At 40.4% G+C, this 19,739-nt stretch overlaps 1 protein-coding gene across 1 annotated transcript in view; it reads right to left on the reverse strand.

Annotated features, from left to right (window-relative positions):
* The window catches only part of caln2 (calneuron 2), a 40,829-nt gene that overhangs the window by 9,305 nt on the left and 11,785 nt on the right, over positions 1-19,739 (reverse strand). Inside the window, exon 4 of the mRNA XM_006784839.3 lies at positions 18,294-18,406. Coding sequence (XP_006784902.1) covers positions 18,294-18,406 — 113 coding nt within the window. The remainder of the gene's footprint in view (positions 1-18,293; positions 18,407-19,739) is intronic.

Raw genomic sequence — 19,739 nt, forward strand, 5'->3', positions numbered from 1 at the left:
TCGAGTATGCAGCATTTCCGTGAGTTCAGCTTCTTCTTTCAGATGCGCAGCAGTTTTCCTGCATCTTGACTCATGTGTGTAGAGGTGTTCATAGCATCAGCATCATGTTTTTGCTTATTTGTTTTGTTGGGTTGAAAAATAACTAAATAAACTTGTGATCATACTTATGAATCACCATGGCACATATCATCAGCCATATGATTTATTTACGCAGATGAAAAAAGTGAGTGTGAATGTGCCTGACGTCGCAGTGTGTGTGTGCGCTGTGTAAAAGTAATTGCCTCTGATTGTGAGAGCGGTGATTCTGCAGGTCATCAGCTATTGTAAAGGGAAAAAAAGAATAAAAAGAGGAAAAATCTACATTGTAGATGAAAAATAATAATAGGAAAAAGGTTTTGTGTTGATCATCCAAGAACAACTACAATCTCATTTTCTGCTTTTAAGAAAGGAGAGTTCACAAAAATAACAGAGAGAGATGTGTGTTGGTTAAGCAGTGATGATAATAATGAAAATGTCTTAGTTTGTCACTTTCAGATGAAAAGCAGACCTGAATCTATTTTCCACATGCAGCGGTTGGAAGAAAGTTATAGGTTGACATCATTGGAAACGTTCCGGTCAAATTTCTGGCTAACTTATTTACAGCACCATGTGTTCCTCAACCTCACAAGCGAGCTCTCACTTCTCTGAAGACAAGGAATGCAGTTCCAAAGAGCAATAACATGGCAGATAAAGAGACAGCAGCAGAGTCCTGAGCAGAGAGACCCAGCAAGCAGCAGCAGTGTGGACAAACAGCATCAGAGAAGAAGAGCAAACCCATCATTCTGATTGATTGGATGAATGGCACTGTGTTTCCAGCAAACTGTAAATTCACTGTGCTTGTGAAAATAACTTTTGAGGAGATTGTTGGAGTTTGACATTTGCCACTTTTGGAGTAAAATGGCAAGAAGAGACAGTGAAGAACACAGGACAAAAGCTGAAAGAGAACTGCCTGCTATTGACTGTTGAAGTGGGAGAAGACAACAGCGTGAGAGGAGTAGGTGAGAACACAGAGGAATGCTGTTGTTTAATGTGGGAAATCAAAATTTGGGTTAGCAAACCTGGGAAAAAGAAAACTGACTGCTTAAGTGGGAAAATTGTGAAGGAGTCTGAAACACTGCAAAAAGAAACATACAAAATCACACACACAAACAAAAACTGTATTAACCTTACTAACACAAACACAAGAGAGCTCATGAAGATTAGACAACATCTTAAGCATGTGAGTCTGTTTATCATCTTGTCCAAGTCACTCAGTGTGTTGAAAAGTGATGCAAAGACCAGTGGACTCATAGCACATTAGTTAAAAAATGATTAAATAATAGCAGAGAAATGTGTAGGAAAGGCAGCTTTAAGGACATGTCCTGCTGGAGATGCAGCTCCACAGACATGCATTAAACCTGCCTAATAACACAAACACACATGCAATGGAAATCAGCTTGTTATCTCTCATCAGTGTTAAAATAGTGTCAATTTAACAGACACTTGTTACCAAATGCTGAATTTATCCAATGCTGACAATTAACTCTCTAGGTTGCAGGACAACAGTTTAACTTTTGTGGAAGATAAAGATTCTGGTTTGACCAACCAGTGATCAGACAATAAATTTAGTTGTTAATACAGTAAATTGGGAGATGCTTCCTGCTTGATTGATGCAGCACAAGTAATTTACAGTATGAAGGAAATTCTCTTTTGTGATAATATTTTGAACATGCATTTCTGTTGTCCTGTCAACTTGGTGGGTTAATTGCTGATATACAAATTGGTCGATCATTCTTAGATTAAGGAAAGGTGATTGAATTCTAGCACAAGTGAACAGGATGTATTGGAGTTTGTTAGAGTGGAGACTCTAAACAGTGAGTTTCCTGGTTTTGATGTGCGAGTGAATCCTGCACCCAGATACACACCTCTGAACACATAAGAACAAACTTCTTTTGTGAAGTACATGACAACATGTCACGTTTTATGATGAAGGGAAAAAGAAAAACTGAATAAAATGGGTCTGTGGCCTACATGAGTGAAAAGCACAGACCTGGGGATTAAACTCATATCTAATAAAAAATTAGGGTTATGTTGTGTGTTGTGCGGCTGATGGATGGATGGTTTGGAATTAATCTGGCTGATGATTTTTCTTTTGTTGCAAAGTTGAACCTGCCAATTAGGTTTGTTATGATTTGCCCTCCTGAGATGAGGAGCATGTGTCATGACTTAACAAGGCCTTTTTATTTTGTTACTTTCACAGTGCACTGAAAGCTTTGTGTGATAATCTCGGTCGTTTGAGCAGATCTGCACAATTAGAACAAAAGCGCCTTACGACATGTCGTCGAGAAAATTGTTGCAAGTGAGTTTCTCCACATTAAAATGGGCTTAGGAGAAAGTCACTTATTTGGGACAATTAGAAAATGAGTTCCTGCCCAAAAAGGATTCAGTGAGGTAATCCGATCTAAAGTTCTTCTTTTCCTTTTTGAAATGACGTCATTTTGCTGAGGGTGGAAACGAAATGCGACGATAGTTTCCACTATCAGCAAAGAAAGGATGGATGAATGAATGAAAGAAAGAATGAATGAAGAATGAGTGAAAATAAAAATGGGGACCTAACTGGACTGGTAAAAGCTGAGAAGACTTGACTGACTTGACCAGTATGTAAGATTGAACCTCCACCTGGACATGACTAAGGGTGGATGAATCTGTGTGTGTTTCTTTTTACAGGAGCAGAAAGATGACAGCAACATCCTAGGTTGCATGAGCTTTGGGCCGTACCGATTTAACCTTTTAAATGCCACTTCTATCAATCTATCAGTGGTGTGTTATTCATGCAATATTATTAATATGCAAAACACACTAACATCTTTTATTGCAGGTTTATAGGTCCGGGGTGGTGCTGTTCCAGAGGAGGAGACACCCTGATGTTGCCTGGGACATGGTCTAGCTAACCTTTTTCTTTAACACAGGAATCTAGGTTTGATGAGTTGACTCATGGGACTGTCCATGCGTCAAGAGGAGGGGTCGAGAATTTACATGAAACTATGTTTTCTATGATTTTTGCAGTAACTTGTGGGATTAACAGTTCATTTACGGGTATTAAACCTATGCAAGTGGTGCATCCATGTTCAGATGAGGCTTTGATGGCCTATAAGCAAAGTTCACAGAAGTAATGAATGTGGTTTGATGATGGTTGACATGCTCTCCAAATAGAAGTTTTTCCTCATAGCAAGGAAATACAGGTGCAGCAGTCAGAGTATTGCTGAAAGGAATCTCCTGAGAAATCTTCAGAGGCCCAGTGAGAAACAAGAACCATTCCAGGCATAGCTGACAGCCCAGGCAGTGGTTGAGGTCAAAGGTCGAGCTGTTTGGGGCCCATCATGAGATCAGATTTCGGAGCCACAGCAATAACCATGAAGCTGCGTTGGAAGGAGAGCTGTGCCAAGCGGGCTTTCCAGAGGCCAACAGAGGAGATTGTGGACAACAGACGGGCACCTGAAGGATGAGGGGAGCATGCCACGCTCCATCGACAGCGCAGAGGGAGTCCAAGGATGGCATCATGATTCTGTGAAAAGCACAGGAACCAGAAGCTATGGAGGTGTAGCCAAGTACAGGATAGGGTAGGGAAAGTTAAAGTAAGATGGAGAGAATGGGCCAATAGCTAGATTCGTAGGAGGGATAAAGTGAGTTGCGTGGAGAAGAATGACTGGAGCCACAGGTAAAGTTGCTATGAATTGTATTAAACTATTTAGCAACAATTTAACAGCATTTCATGAACAGAAATGAAAACATAAAATAAAATACAGTGACAGCAATAATAATAACAATCAGAATCCTATCTGAGCTCAGATATGTCAGTCTTGCCGGCTTAATAGTCAGTGTTCAGTCAAGTCAAATCCAATAGGTCAAAAGTCTGTGATTGGTGCGATTTCGTCCTACCGCACTGTTGCAATTGTTAGTGAGAGAAGAGCAACCTGCCCTTCTGGGCCAACTCGGAATGGCTGTGGTTCGGTTCAAAGGGAAAGGCTCGCCATCTTCCTCGTCAGGAAGAAATCCAGGTCTCACGATCCCATAAAAAAACCTAGCCTGTAAACAACAGGACTATTACTAATTCAGTTCACACTCTAATGATATACATGGCCATATGTGTAAATAATGCAAGTGCTATAACAAAACAAGCACAAAACATTAATTCTAATTTCTAACTATAGTCTATACAGTGCATCTTCATCATGAATGCAATCTTTAAATCACAATCAGCTTATTCATCAAGGTACACATTTCTATCAGAAATCAGAAATAAACCATAAACTATGGTAGATTATTTTTTTACAGTATTGCCCTTTAACTGAATTACAGGAGCATTGCTTTACACTGCATAGCAATGAAGCAATTTATTATTTACACTCAATGTACATAATAAAATTACCAAAAGAATATACAAAAACCCACAGGCTGTAGTTTTACAGTATGTGGTAACCAGTGTTGCCAACTTAGCGACTTTGTCGCTATATTTAGCGAGTTTTCAGACCCCCTTAGCGACTCTTTTTCTAAAAAGCGACTAGCGACAAATCTGGCGACTTTTTCAGGTGTTATTGGAGACTTATTTATGACGACTTTTTGACGTGAAAGCGTGTATCGCTCTTACTCTCAACAAGCAGCGGTGCTGCCGTGGGCACCTCGCCCGTGCTAAAGCGCTCACGGGTGGAGGATAGTCCTCCCCCAGCTGCTATCAGGGCAGGAGATGTTCACACCTGTGCGTCCAAACGGCAAATGAATCGCGCATGAGCGAAGCCGCTGCTCCCGCACTGACTGTAACGCAGTCAGTTCTTCTTTTACTGTTATGCTGTTTTGTGGATCACAAGGTTTAAAACTACTTATAAAAACACACACACACACACACACACACACACACAAAGTAACTCCACCAGAGTGCAAATTTCGGGTCACTTTTGCCGGTCCAGGCCCGGGTAAAGGAGAAGGGTTGGAATTGTGACATTAAAAAACAATAATTGCTAAAAGGAATTTAATTTGTAGTTCTAAATAAATTCTAAATGCATTTAGGACGTTTTTTACTCACGTTATGTCTCTTCCACGATGTTATTTCTCTCTCCAACAATGTAGGTTACAATTACATTAGCATGAAAAATTATGCAAATTAGGTGATGACGTCATTCGGCGACTTCTAGCGACTTTTAGGACAGCCAATTGCGATTTTCCTTACTGAGGAGTTGGCAACACTGGTGGTAACGTATCAGCACAGTAAGAATACACACGGACATCTATCCAGTGCCGCTCGAGCATCAAATGTAACAAAAATAAAGTAGATTCATGACCTTTAAGATCAAAATTAACTTATTCCATCATCTTATTTTAGTGCATTTAATATTCAACAAGTAATACTAGAATATCATCAGCACACAAGCTGAGTGCTCAGAATGGCTGAACTCCGTGGGAAACCCCGTGTGTTCTCCCACAGTGAAAACGTGGTCAGCTACAGCTACAGCTATAAGCACCAGGCTAGTTAGCTTTTCAATTAGCCTGATTCGCCCAGTCCCAGTTTAACTCACCAGCACACTTCTAATGTTCAACTCTCAGAGAGGATCTTGTCCACTTCATCCGCTCCCGTGCAGATCTACAACATTGAAATTGGGCTATTATATTCCCCGTTAACTTCTTGTTAGCTTTTTAGCTTCAAGGTTAGCTTAACAGCTTCTGACTCACCGCGATGGTTTCAAGGTCCAAAATGTTCACAACAAATCAGGTCCGTTTCTCCAAGGTCCATGCAGATCTCCGGTATGGATATTTGCTCAATTTATCAAGTTAATATGTATTTTTCAGCAAAAAGCTTGGCGGTGAAAATCAGCGATGGTCTCATGCACCTCCGTCTCTCTCTGTGTCTGAGCATGTGACGGTACAGAGCAGGGGAAGGCGGGGCTTGTTCCTTCCTAACCAGTAGGGGTGTTAAATATACTCTTTGGGTTTTATTCTTATATTTATAGTATTTATCTTTTATTATTGATTTACTTTTGATCAACTCAGTGATTAACAGAGTAATGATGAATCACAATTAACAATAACAATGTTGTAGTGCGTTACTGAGTTGTGTAAACTCACTGGGTTACAGAGGTGATGACAGCAGTTTCCTATGAACATCACCTAATGCTGTGTCACTGTACTATGCATACGATGACACTCTGAAGACTGCTGGGATCATAGCATCAGTAAGACAACTGGATCCAACACCCTTTCCACAGAGGGTTTTTTTTTTTGCAGAGATGAATGGACAGTAGAAGAGTGATAAGTATCCCCCACAGGACGAAGGCCTGAAGTGAGGTGATGGGAGTTGATAGAGGCCATAAAACAGGAGTGCTGACAGGCCTGCAGCTTTGAAGATAGCTAAGACCCATGTTGACAAACAACAAAACCATCTGGTATGTTTAAATGCTTATTCTACATACATTTGGACTCTTGTCCTATGGACAGTGATAGAAACAACTGGAAGAGACATTTATGACGCCCTGCAGTACTTAAACCACTCTGCAGAGAGACGTGTGATTTACAGGAGCACCACCAAGCTGGAGTGTTTTTGAAAATGTTATTTTCTTATTTTAACTATTAAATTAACAATTCATTTGTTTGCTCGTAGGATGCAGTTTACCATTGAATTAGATCAATGAGAAATAGGATAACTGCTAATACATTTGTTAAACTGTGTACGTTTACAGTAATTTAGGGTGATTGACATATTCTGAGTATAAAAATGTTTGCATTGACACTGTCAGACATGAGGTATTCATAACTGGGAACTTTTCTAGCATAAATGTCGAAAGGGCGGAAATGTTAGATTTGTATTGTTGATTGTCACTTATGCTTAGAAATATCTACTCATATATGCTTAGAAGTATATAATCATTTGTAGATTAAAAGAATGTCTCATCCTAGGAGGTCTGTAACAACTCTGTGTAGCATAAGGGGGGGGGGGGGGGGGGGGGGGGGGTGTTCACTCCTCTCCAGAGTGTTCTGGCATAGATCACACACCTCTTGGGGTCATGAGCAAGGTTGTATCTTTTCTTGCTGGTATATGGTATAGCAAACACATCTATATCTGTTTTACTCTAAGTGCCTTTTGTTTAGATGAACTGCTGGACTTCCAGACCAGCAGGTTTAGGGAAGTCGTTTATGGGGTCACACTCTGATCCCCCACACACACATACTTACACAACGCACAGGCAAGGTACTCTTTGTGTGTATGTAGAAGTCATATGTTAATGAACCTATGTATATTCATGTAACCTCAATAAAAGAGCAGTGTTACAGGGGAGTGGACGAGAGCAACTGGGGTCAAGCGAAGGAACGGCGTTTGTCCAGTTCTCTCCCGTGCACGAGAAACATAAAGAACTTTGCCTACTCGTGTCTTGCTTTTGCTGTGTAGTAGAATTGTCTTGAACGTTCCAGCGAATAGGTTTAAGCTACAAACCTATCATTAATTGGTCCTCCGAGCACGCTGAAAGACTGACGTCAGCCAGGACTTAGAGAAGTTCCTCCCGAGACGTGAGAATTTGTCATCAGGCCGGTGGATTAGCCGTCTGTTTTTTTTCTCCTCCTCGATCAGTGACAACCGACGGGATTCGAGGCTAGTATTACACGCTAAGCAACGCCGAGTACGTTGAGAGAGCGACTCTATAACCGCAGAACTGGGTTAGGGTCCCAGAACTGGGTTAGGGTCCCGAAAGAGAGGTTTTGGTAAAATCGCCCAAGGGCCCAAGCGTCCGGTGCGTGGTTTTAAAATCGTCCTGGGTTTGTGTCCCGAGCGTCCCTTCACTGGGGTTTGAGTCGCGCGACTGGGTTAGGGTCCCAAAAGATTGTTGTTGTGTTTGTGTGAATGACTGCGGAGCAGGCGTGGTCTGTGACATGGTTGTTGTTGTTATCATGGGTTCCCGAGCAAGTAAGACTGCCTCACAGGGAGACGACACATTCATGCAAGAATTCGCTCCCGGCATTGCGATTTATATTCTAGGTGAAGGCCCGCGGGGACTTAGGTGGGAACGCGACAGAAGAAAGGAGAAATGCTATGCATGTAGAGAAAGGGGTCACTATGCTAGAGAGTGCCCTAATCGCAAACCTGAGGAGCCCCAACTGTAATAAATGACTAGTATATACACACATGTTTAGTAGGGGTGCAACGATACACAAAATTCATGGTTCGGTTCAATACTTTGGTGTCACAGTTCGATATTTTTTCGATACAAAAAAATGTTCATGCCTTTTTAATTTGTCATTTATTAAAATTATAAATATATATTTTAACTCAAAAGTACAGTTTTTAAATTTAATGTTGCTGAAACAACAAAGTAATAAAAAAATAAATCTACCTGATCGAGAAATCACTCATCTTTGGAAAAGAGAGTTTATTACAGAGAAATGTCTCTTTCCAAAATAAAAGCTATACTATACGCTTCTTCTGGGCTATATTCTGAGCAGCATATTAAACATATCAGGTCCCCATAAGGAGAATCATGTGCTAACGGCTGTCTAAATGACTCGGCTAAAGTTTGTAGCATGCGTGCTTGTTGTTTTTGTCTGCTTCCACTTGTCTTTGCACTAGGATGATGTTGGAATAAATGTGCAGTCATATTCATTGTGTTCCCACTAGTGCTGTCAGGGTTAATCTCGTTGAAATGACATTAACGCCACAACACGGCAAATCTCCGTTAACGAGCTACCGCGGATCGCCCCGTGTGTGGGGCTGGACGGCCAACACATTAATGAGCTAACTGCGCTAACGCAGTAGTTCCCACCCATGTAATTGAGCATTGCGTGGCACATCCAACATACTGTTTTACTTTAGTCCATGACGCGCTTACCTTCAGGGTCATACGTCACATGAAAACCAAAATAGTTCCAAACGCCAGATCTGAATTAGGGTGGGGGAGGTTCAATTTAACTTCTTAACTTAAATTCTTCTGTCTCGTTAGCTTGCCCTGCGCTCAGTGAATCTGCGTTCGACTACTCCGCCTAGGCTGCACTGTCGAGTGCAGATCCACTGAGCGCTCAACACAGACAGCATCGTCAGAAGAAAAGTTGATAAAATAAATTAAAAATTTTGTATTGTTCGATACATATGCGTACCAAACCGAAAGCACTGTATCGAACGGTTCAATATCAATACGAGTATTGTTGCACCCCTAATGTTTAGATGTCCCTGATCAACAACAGCCTGTGCTCCAGACCATTAATTTAACCTTGAAGTTGAGGCCCATTTCTTGTTTAATCGACAAGTTTCACATTTTGGGGAAAAAAACAAACAAACTGATTTGCTTTTTTTCTGGAATTTCAATGTGCAGTCTCGTCTCTGTCCATTAAATATGATGCTAAAGCCAGTCAATAGTTTGCACAGTGATATGGAACAAAGGGGGAACAGTCCTTTGCCAAATATAGGCTCGTATAGCTCACAAATGACAGAGTCAGACTAGAGGTTTTCCCATTTCCAGACATTAGTGAATACAGCTGTGACAGCATATTTGGACAGATACTGTATGAGAGTGGTATTAATCTTTTTTTTTAAACTCTGTGTCAGAAAATAATTGTTTTATAGCATCATTTTCGAGATGTATTAGTGAGTCTTGTCCTGACTCTGAGATCATTCTTTGTCTTTGTTATTATTTTTTTCTGTGTCCTGTTGTATTTTGTCATACTTACACTTCCTTTCATTGCCTGTCCTGCCCTGCTGTCTGTCACCTGTGTCTAATTGTCCTTCATTTATGTGTTTAGTCAGCCTCTCCTCTGCCTAATTGCCTTTGTATCGTGTGTCATGTTCTTCAGCATTTCTCTTTGGAAGTTTTTTCTCCCTTAACATCATGATGCTCAGTAGTGGTCCGAGAACGGATTTGAGAACTAAACATTACAAGAAGAAGAAGTTTGATTTTTGTAGTTTTTTTCCCGCCGTGGCCACTACTGAAGCCGCTGATGTCAGTCTCATTCTCATTCTCTTTTCCACGGATGCATTCCCAGTGTCCAATCTAAAACCAGTTTCACACATTTCCACTGACTAAAGACGGTGCCAAAAAGCCGGCACCAGCATGGCACCAGCATGGCACCACAAAATTACTGGGCCCAAAATCAGGATCGATGCCAGCAGTGGATAGAGGAGGGACAAGAGCATCTCAGATGATTTGCAAATATGAAGATTGTTTAAGCTTCTGTTTCTATTTTGTGCATTTAAGCGCTGTGCTCATGTTTTGTATTTTATCTAAGTTCCTAAATGCTAGTTCTTTGATTACACTGAACATTTGAAAATTGTTTTAAGAAGGAACAAAATTCTGTGTCATAAAATTAATTTCCTTTTGGTACGATAAAGAAAAAAAAATCTTACACATAAAATTCCCCAAATTATTAGCTAATTTGTGGATTTTCTGATTTATAACAGATCTCAAGACTGCAAGAAAAGAAAAATGTGAATCATAACTGATATATTGACCCATTAATAGAAATTTCCTTGAACAGGCATGGATACACATGATAAGAAGGACACGGTATTGTGTCAGGTCTTTATGTATTTTGCACGTCCACTTCTCTGTGCTCTGCAAATGTGTATTGATTCCAATCTAACTGTTCGTCTTGCCTTTCCTGGGGATTTACGCTTTAATTATGGAAACATGCATTTGGATGCATACTCACACACAAACCCACACAAATGAAAGCAAACTTGAGACACTGCAGTAAATAACTGCAGACACAAAACTGCACAGACAGACACCCTCTCTGGGTTTCTATCTCATCCTCTTCTCCCTGTCTCTCTCTTTCTCTCTCTCTCTCTCTCTCTCACACACACACACACACACGCATGCAGATGCTTTTATTTGGTTAGCTAAGGTAAAACAACCCATAGGAGATTATTCACAATTTGGCAAACATGAAACTAAAGCAACTTTTATTTTCAAAAGGACAAAAGTGACAGGAGTGGGTAAAGATAGAGGGGCTGTAAGAAACAACAAACAAGATTCAGTGCAGGGGTATGAGTTGTAATCATCTTAGCCAGAGCTGAAAAACAAACTGCAACAACAAATCATAATTCCTGGCTTAAATAAAACTGTCACTCCACCATCCAAAAAGCTGACAGTGGAACAGGGACCCACCTTCAGATGCTTTTCTTGATTTTTCTCTCATTTCTTTCCATGTTGGGAATTTTTTTTTCTTACTTCAATGAAACTCACAGAGGGAGCTGACTGCAATGCAAAGTACCCTCAGGCAAATTTGTGATATTGGTCTATGAAAATAAATTGTCTTGACTTCTGTTAAATTTGCAGTTAGCATAAAAAAAACCCTACTGTTTAGATTTTTAACTGAATAATGCTGCCTTGTGTGGTGCTCCAGGGCAAATAAATAGGGTTTGGTAGCAGCAGTTGGAGAGCATGAGCTACCTGACTTCTGCTATCCTTCTTGCCATAGCTGTCTCTAAACTGAATAGATACAAGGAAATGGAGGAAAACCTCTTCAGACTGCAGCCGCAGGACAGACGACATGACAGGTGAGGCAGGAGCATGGAGAATGTACAATGTTCCCGACTGTCTGTCGAGTGGGTGAAATCCACAGTGGTACCTGTTACTAACCAGCAGAGTGATTTCTCCTCCTGCCAGGTCTCTGAAGGACACTGACATGCCCCCTCCCCAAACACACACACACAATGAAGACCAAGAGTTTTCCTGTCAGAGCATTTTGTCTTTCACTGACTGAGCTCAAATATGTCATTTGTGTGTCTCTCCATGTAGAAATGTGTGTGTGTGTTTGTTTGTATGTGAGTGAGTGGTTGACAGAGAAGCAGCAGGGGATCGCGAGCAGTGACCGGTGACATATCGAAGGAGCCAGAACACATCAATCAGAGGAACAGGTGCTTACATGCCGTCCTTCCTTACTAATCCTCCTGCCCTCGAACAACACAGGCTTGTTTCGTCACTCGTCCACCTGCTTTGTCTTCTGACCCTTCCTCTAAAAAGTCACCCAGAGCGACATCCCGAAAGCAATGTTTCTTTTATTCTGTACACTTCCCCCTCACCACCTAGTTCTTCTGTCTTGCAGCAGTGCTGTCACAGTTAGGTGTCATCTTCAAGTTCAAGTAAAGTTTTTGGTTTTTTGCCTTAAAAAAAGGCAGAAGCTACAGTCAACCAGAAATGAATAATAGATAAACAAGAGCCACAGGAACAGAAATCAATTGCAGATGTATGTGAGGGAATAAAACTGAAAATAAGAAAATTTTCAATTGAAAGTTGCTGAAACTCACTAGGCACCATGCTGGTCACTTTTCAAACACGTGTTAAAGTAATTCACTTAATCTCACTGCACTTTAAAATATGGGGAAGCAGGGACACAACATTTTTAAAACGCACTAATCTTTGCTTACTAGAATGAACACTGTGGTGTGTTTTTAACAGCTGTAGATGCAGACATTAGTCTTTCCTTTTGGTTTCAGTTTTCATTGATAAAATAACTGACAGCTGGCTATGCTTAAAGAAGATGAAAACTTAACAAGTTGATGATAGAAATTTAGAACCCTGACTTAAGTATCAGTTAATATTTTTAATGAATATTTGACACAGATTAATCATCTCTTTGACAGATTACATGACTTGAATGAATTAAACCTCTGAGTGCAGTCCCTGTAAAAATTCATCTCTTGTATTTTAAATGGCACTGACTCCAGAGGTGGCTAAAGTACACACTTTCTTTACTTAAGTAGAAGCACAGACACTTGTGTTTAAAACAAAAACAAACAAACAAAATAATACCAGCACATGAGAATGAAATGTCATGCCAATCTAAATCTATTGAATGTACTTAGCTGGAATCTCTTATGTAGGACACAAGCAGGGAAATAGTTATATTTTCTGCTGCCTACATTGTAGATGGGTGACTATTCAGGTGCCTCCTGAAGCGAACCTACAGAGGGGAGTGCTCCAGGGTGCCACCAATTACTCACCCGTGTAGTTCCACTGCAAACCTCACTGTCACTCACACTGAAATCTAAATGGTGCAATCTACCTATGCTCGGTGTGTACACTCTTATGCATCGGGGAGGGGATTCCACCTCGTGCCTAGCCCCTCAACAAGCGGCTGCACCGCCACTAAAGCAACAAAACAAAGCATAAAACCTTAAACAAATTAGTAAAAGATAAAACAAATACACCCTAAGTTCCAGTACTTTATAAAAGCAAGATTTAAAATATAGAAAATAATTTCGAGTAAAAGACCATAAAACCAGGACTCAATCGAGGCCAGTCCATAAACGTTTGTAAGATAACAGGCCACAAGAAGACAGAATAAAACCGAACAAGACAGCAGCAGTATGGCACAATCCACTTTCTAAAGGGCAATACTAAAATGAACAGCTTTCATGAGCAGATCTGCAGTGCTTAACTGCCTAATGCTCTCAGCCACCTTGGATGGGAAAAGACTGCCAAATACCTCCATGTGGTAGTGAAGCCAGCTGTTTCTTATAGGGCCTCTAATTAGCAGCTGGGAAGGTGTGGATGTTAGTGCTGCATTTGCGGACATCATGTAAAAATCTACTTCACTGCATTACCTTTAAATCTAACCTCTCTTCTTCCTCTCCTGCCCTGTCTTTCTTACATCTTTCTCCATCTCTGAGAGAACTTTTTTCTCTGGCTGGGAAACAGAGTAGCTACAGACACGGTGAGCGACAAACTGCGCACAAACAGTCTGTATATGAAATGTTGCATTTGAAATTGCCTGCCACTTAAAAAATGTTACTCCCTTTATGCTTGCTCCTCTTCTGTAGAGCTAGCTAGATACTCACATACTACAAACTAGAGATGGACCAATCCGATATCACCTATCGGTATTGGTCTGATACTGACGTAAATTACTGGATAGGATATCGGAAGGCAATAAAAAATGTAATCCGATCCATTAAATATCAAAAAAACACCTCACAAAACTTGCGACATGGCGTAACTCGGCTCATAACCGTAGCATGTTGGAGCAGTATGCATCACGTGATAGAGTGGCTGTGTGTATTTGTAGCCTCGCTACCAAACCGGCATTTCATCTCCGAGGAAGTGATCCCAGAGAGAAGTAAAGCAACTGTGTAAGTTCGTCTCTGAATGTTTGTAAAGCATTCCTGCGTTAAGCTTAACAACAGATATATGGAGCGACTGCCTCTCATTCTCTCCCTCTCCCTCTCCTGCTGCTACTTCAGTCATGAAACTGATCAATGATCAGCTGATCGGCTTTTCTGTCGCAACTCTGTCTCTCTTGTTTGTTTTTGGCCCACTTCGCGCCAGAAAGAGGAAACCAGCGGCTGAACAACAGCAGCACGTTTAACCTTGATAAGCTGTTGTTAGAATTTATTTAATATTACTTTCTACAGCAGGATACTTTTCTACGTAGCTGACGGCTGGTAACTGTGCAGGGGCGGATCTAGCAAAGTTTAGCCAGGGGGGCCGATAGGGCATGAACAGGGAAAAGGGGGCACAAAGAAATACTTTTCTTTCTTATTCTCATTTAAAATGTCTAGCTTTTAATAAATAATTATCTGACACCCAAAGTTTTAATTTGATGTAAAATGAATAGAAGTCCATTACTGTATATAGTAACTATTAAGTCTAATATATACCCTAGTAAGCTTTTCCTTTGGGAAGATACCATCTGTGCAGTCTGCAATTCTGTTAAAGAAAGATGTTGAATCTATTTAATATTTCTTGAAAAATAATTTATTTCTGTGCATTTTCTTTTCACACTGCATCAAATTAAGGTTGATTACGTCGATTAAGCATCATGAGGTGCAGCGTGAGGGGTGGTTTCCTTTTTTTTTTTTCTTTTTTTTTTTGTTGTTGCTGGGAGTTGGAACCCTATTAGTTAGGTTGCTTAATATTTACGCTAAGTACTCTTTAAAATACCAGAATGGGGAGGATGGTGTAGGTTAAAGTTTATTAGATTGATCAGCATTGCTGAACTATGAAATATTTTTTTTGCATACAGGTATAACAGAATAGCTTTAGTGTTGTTGTTTTTTAAACCTGAGTATGAACAAAATGCAGCAAGATATAAAAAAAACCCAGTTTTATTGATTAAAAAACACACTATATCGGATTCATATTGGTATCGGCAGATATCCAAATTTATGATATTGGTATCGGTATCGGACATAAAAAAGTGGTATCGTGCCATCTCTACTACAAACACAACTTACGGATATCTACACAGCTCTGAAGTTTGCCCTGCTGAAGTGTAAATTTTACTACAGCAAAGTAGAACCAAGTTCAGTCTCTTGAGGATTTGCAGGAGTGTTAAGTAACACTTATTATTACACGTATTATTCTGTATGTCAGCTGCTATACACACTACCTAATTATTTTTGCACAACTTGAATGTACCTACCAAAAACAACAATAGCAACATTTGACTTCAGTACCAAACACAACAATTTGACAATTGTTGCAAACATTTGCACATATACTTCTTCCACAGTGAAAACAAAAACAAGGCTACAGCACATTTTACCTGCAATGCCTGGAAAGAACCTGCTGACAGATTTTGATGACATACGATGCTGCTTTCTGAAAGCTGTTGGGCTCATCAGCTATAATTGATAGTGAAGTTACAACTACATGTATAGCAAGTATAAGTATAGCAATACACAATTTGAGATGCTGTTTTTTTATTTTTAATAAAACATGATGTTTTAAAATAAGTCACTTAAAAAATCGTTTTGTTTCATTTAACCCTTTACCTCTAATGAATAATCTAATTGTTCCTTTCTGTGCTCTCGATTACCTTTTCTTTCCTACTTAATCTTCTTTTTATAAACTGCAGTCAAGGTTCGTAGCTCCTCTTTTTGCTCCAGTTCTGCATGATTTCTTGTTTGGATTATTCCTTGTGTTCCTCCATGTATGACTTTTCGTCTGTTCTTGGATTTTCGCTTCAAACTTCAATATCTGTGATATTTTTGTCTCTTTTGCCTGCTCCCTGCCTACTCTGGTTGCCCCACTGGCTCATAAACCTTGCATGCCTCATTACAGGTTTGGGCTTTCTACTCTGGTGGCCGGTGTTTGGGTCCTCTCATCACTGTAACATCACACTATACATGGTTTCTGCAAATGAGGTTAAACATGCTTTGGTGGCAGGAGTAGCTCAGGTGGTTGAGCAGGCTGGCCTTTAAATGTTGGGTTGGTTCAATGCCCGATTCCTCCTGTCTGCATGTTGTGCCTGTGAACATGAATCCAGGAAATGCTCCTGGCATGTTTTGGAAAAATGTGGAAGCCCATTAGGACAAAACATGTCTGCCAAATAAATGTAATGAAAGGCTGGCCGCAATCATAACACGATGGCGATCCCACAGACCTCCTTCCCACTCTCTCAGCATAAACATATTTCTCATAAGCTATAAGCACTGTTAAGATATTGGTTTAAAAACTGTTGTTTGTAAGCGACCGTCTTTAGGTGCTGCAGCTTAATTTGCAATGGAAGAGTGGGTGCTAGCTTTCTCAAATCTAATTTACTGGCTGTCAGAGCGAATGCGGTAACTTGATTCGGGAGTTTTTCAAAGCAGATATCTAAAGCTCAGTGAGATCGCACTCGCACCACACTACAGTGGAAAATCAACAGTGAACCAGAGGAGTTTTTTCAGAGGTACACCAAACAAAAAGGACGCAGAATCACACGACTGCGCACAAGTCAATAAACACACACACATAAACAGGTACGCACGGCAGTTCCACTCTCCCCAGTGAAACCATCATGCATCTCTCAGTGTGCAGATATTATTCGAACATACTGAACTGAGTCATTATGGCCCATCACAATGTATCCATCATGGCGGACCTCTTCCATCGCTCTCAACATGATGACTCTGCCTCTTTTCCCGTCTCCCACTGAGGTCTGTGGAAAATAAACAGGCTCACAAACACACACACAAAATCCCCCCTTTTGCTTTTCCTACATTGTTTTGCTCCATTCTCCCCCTTGTGCTTCTTGACTCTACTGTCATTTCCCCCCATCTCTTCTTCCTGTTTTTGTGAGGTGAACATTTCAAATCACCCTTGAGATGCACACTGTCTGCGACCTTCATGAATCACAGTTTCTCTCACCCCCCCCCCCCCCTTTTTTTTTTTTCTTGTGTGCTGTTCCTTTGTACTCCGATATCTTTATGTGGGGCATCCCCCCACACCACCCCCACAAACTCCCCATCCCCGCTTATTGTCCAGCTCTTCTCTCTATTCTGTCATCTCTTTCAGCCTCTCTGGCTTGCACACTGTCTGTCTTGCTCCATCTATTTGTCAGAGATTCAGCGTGTCTCATTTATAAAAGGTGTTCTGTTTCACACAGCATTCCTCGTTTTAAAAATGGCCTTTTTTTTTGGTTGCTGTTTTTTGCAAGAATTTTCTTTGTTTTGTGAATGCGCGTGAATGGCTCGTTGTTTCACCAGTTATATTGTCTAAAGTAACTGAACATTGAAACCTAGGATGAAGAATGCAAATGTGGCCCTGTGTGTGTTTGTAACCTGAAAGGCACACACACACACACTTCTTCATTTCAATGAGTCACCCTTTAAATGTTTCTCCTCTCATTTGACTCAAGGAAAGCACAGAACAGCTTCCTGAGCACTGTCGCTGTGCTCATCCAACCGTCCTCGCACTCAGCCTCCTCCCTACACATCAAAAGCGCACGTACACATACTCAAAACTTTGCACTTTTCATTATTGTTGCATGTCTTACCTACGGGACACAGAAAAAAGACTCAGAGAGAATCGAATTTCTGTCTACAACAATTTTCAAAAACAAAGTAAGCACATGCAAATGAGCTTTATTTACTGTGGTGCCTAATTTGAACAGTGCATCCCCAAACTCCTCATTATGATAATGCTCTCTGCAACACTGTAAATGATAAACACATGCATGCCCAAAAATCTCCAAAAAACGTACATAAAGAAACACACTTAATTCTCAGCAGGTCTCTTTTCCTTTAAGACTCCAAAAAGGGGAAAAAAGCTATGCAAGGGAACAGCAAAAGCAGGTAGGGGGGCTGAGAGTGTATTTTGTGTATGTGTGTATGTTTTATGCGTGTCTGCAGAGTTCTTGGAGAAACTAGGGCTGTTCTCAAAGATGTAAGACTTGTTCTGACTGTTAAAATACATAGTCAGAGGTGAGGCGGAAGAAGTAAGAGGAAGCATAAGGGATTGAACTGATAAATGATGAGGAGAGTGAGTGATGAGCAACAGACTGTTGACCAGCTGGGAGGAGGAAGCTTTGTCTCTCACCTGCCAGAAGATGTTGTCAATGGTGTTGCCTAGAAATCCTTCTCTGTTGTCAGATGACAGCAGCTTGGGCCCCAGTATCGTCATGAACTCCTCAAAATCCACCTGGCCGTCCCCTGCAGGTAGTCAAACACACACACAGAAAAAGAGGAGCAAGGAGACAGACCAGCACAAAAAAACAATCAGATACTGAGACAGGAAGGATGGCAGAGCAGAGTTAAATAATGCATTTTATGACAAAGTTAATTTCTTTCCAGAAACAAAGGAGACAGATCAACAGATGGGTGTGTGCTTTCATCCATGACGAGCACTCGTGCAGCATCGGCCTTAATTCACCTTTCGGATACAATGTGTGGACCTGCACGAGTGTGTGCCTGTGTGTGTCTGTGGGACTGATTTTTGTGAGAATTCAGGGATCATTTGGCAGATTTAAATTCTAAAGAGACAACTTTGCGTGTGCTTGCATTATGTATTCTGCAGCCGTATGTTGTTATAGATAACAGTCAACAGGCAGCGCCCCGTGGAATAAATACATGCACTATGGCAGCACATTGTAAACACCATAAAACACCCAGACTTATTACACTGTATATTGCCAATATTGATTTTATGACCAGTTAAAATTGTTATCTAATGTTCGGTTTATTACGTGTTATCGTAAGGAGCATATTAGACGCATTAGTAGTCTGGACAAGGTGCGGTAATGTTGTGTGAGAACACCGTTGTGTGTGTCAATTCTATTTTTTATTCCTTCCTGAAAATTATTTGTAATTTGGAAGATATAATAGAAAAAATGATTCAAAAAATACTCACACAAAACGCTAGAGAGCCTGAAAATGTTCTATAAACACACCAACAATTCAGTATGTTGAATACAAAATTAAGTTTTCAGTATATAAAGACATTCTTCTGAAGAAAATATATCTTCCTATACTTATTACAAAATTCTGCATTTTTTGCAGTAAATGTCTTATTATCACTTTTAAATTATTTTTCAAAAATGACTAGGAGATTACAGACCCATAAAATAAACCATTATCTTGTATTATAGGATACTGCGCACATGAAAGAGCATCAGCTTGGTTCCAAAGCCTGACTACAGCTTCTCAAAAAAAATTGAATTAACATAATATAGAATAATCTTATTTTTTTAAGACTATTTGCCTAAAGCTGAGAGAAAAGGATAATGCCGGATATCAGAGGATCAAGAATGCTTAAGAACTGATTTAATCATACATATAAAATACATCCGAAGAACTGCGCAGGTTTTCTGACACCTTATAAAATTTCTCATTCTTAAAATAATTTTGCCTTTCAGTGCTTTATGAGCGGTGACATGGGGATGATAGCAGTCAGGGGTAAAGGATTTTAAAAGAGATTCTGTCTCTCAGCAGAACAAATGGCAGCGCTGCTCTCAAGCTGCTCATGGAAGCCAAAGCAAAAAACTTC

The sequence above is a fragment of the Neolamprologus brichardi genome, chromosome 10 (genome assembly GCF_056152115.1).
Source record: "Neolamprologus brichardi isolate AB-2024 chromosome 10, ASM5615211v1, whole genome shotgun sequence".
Lineage (NCBI taxonomy): Eukaryota > Metazoa > Chordata > Actinopteri > Cichliformes > Cichlidae > Neolamprologus > Neolamprologus brichardi.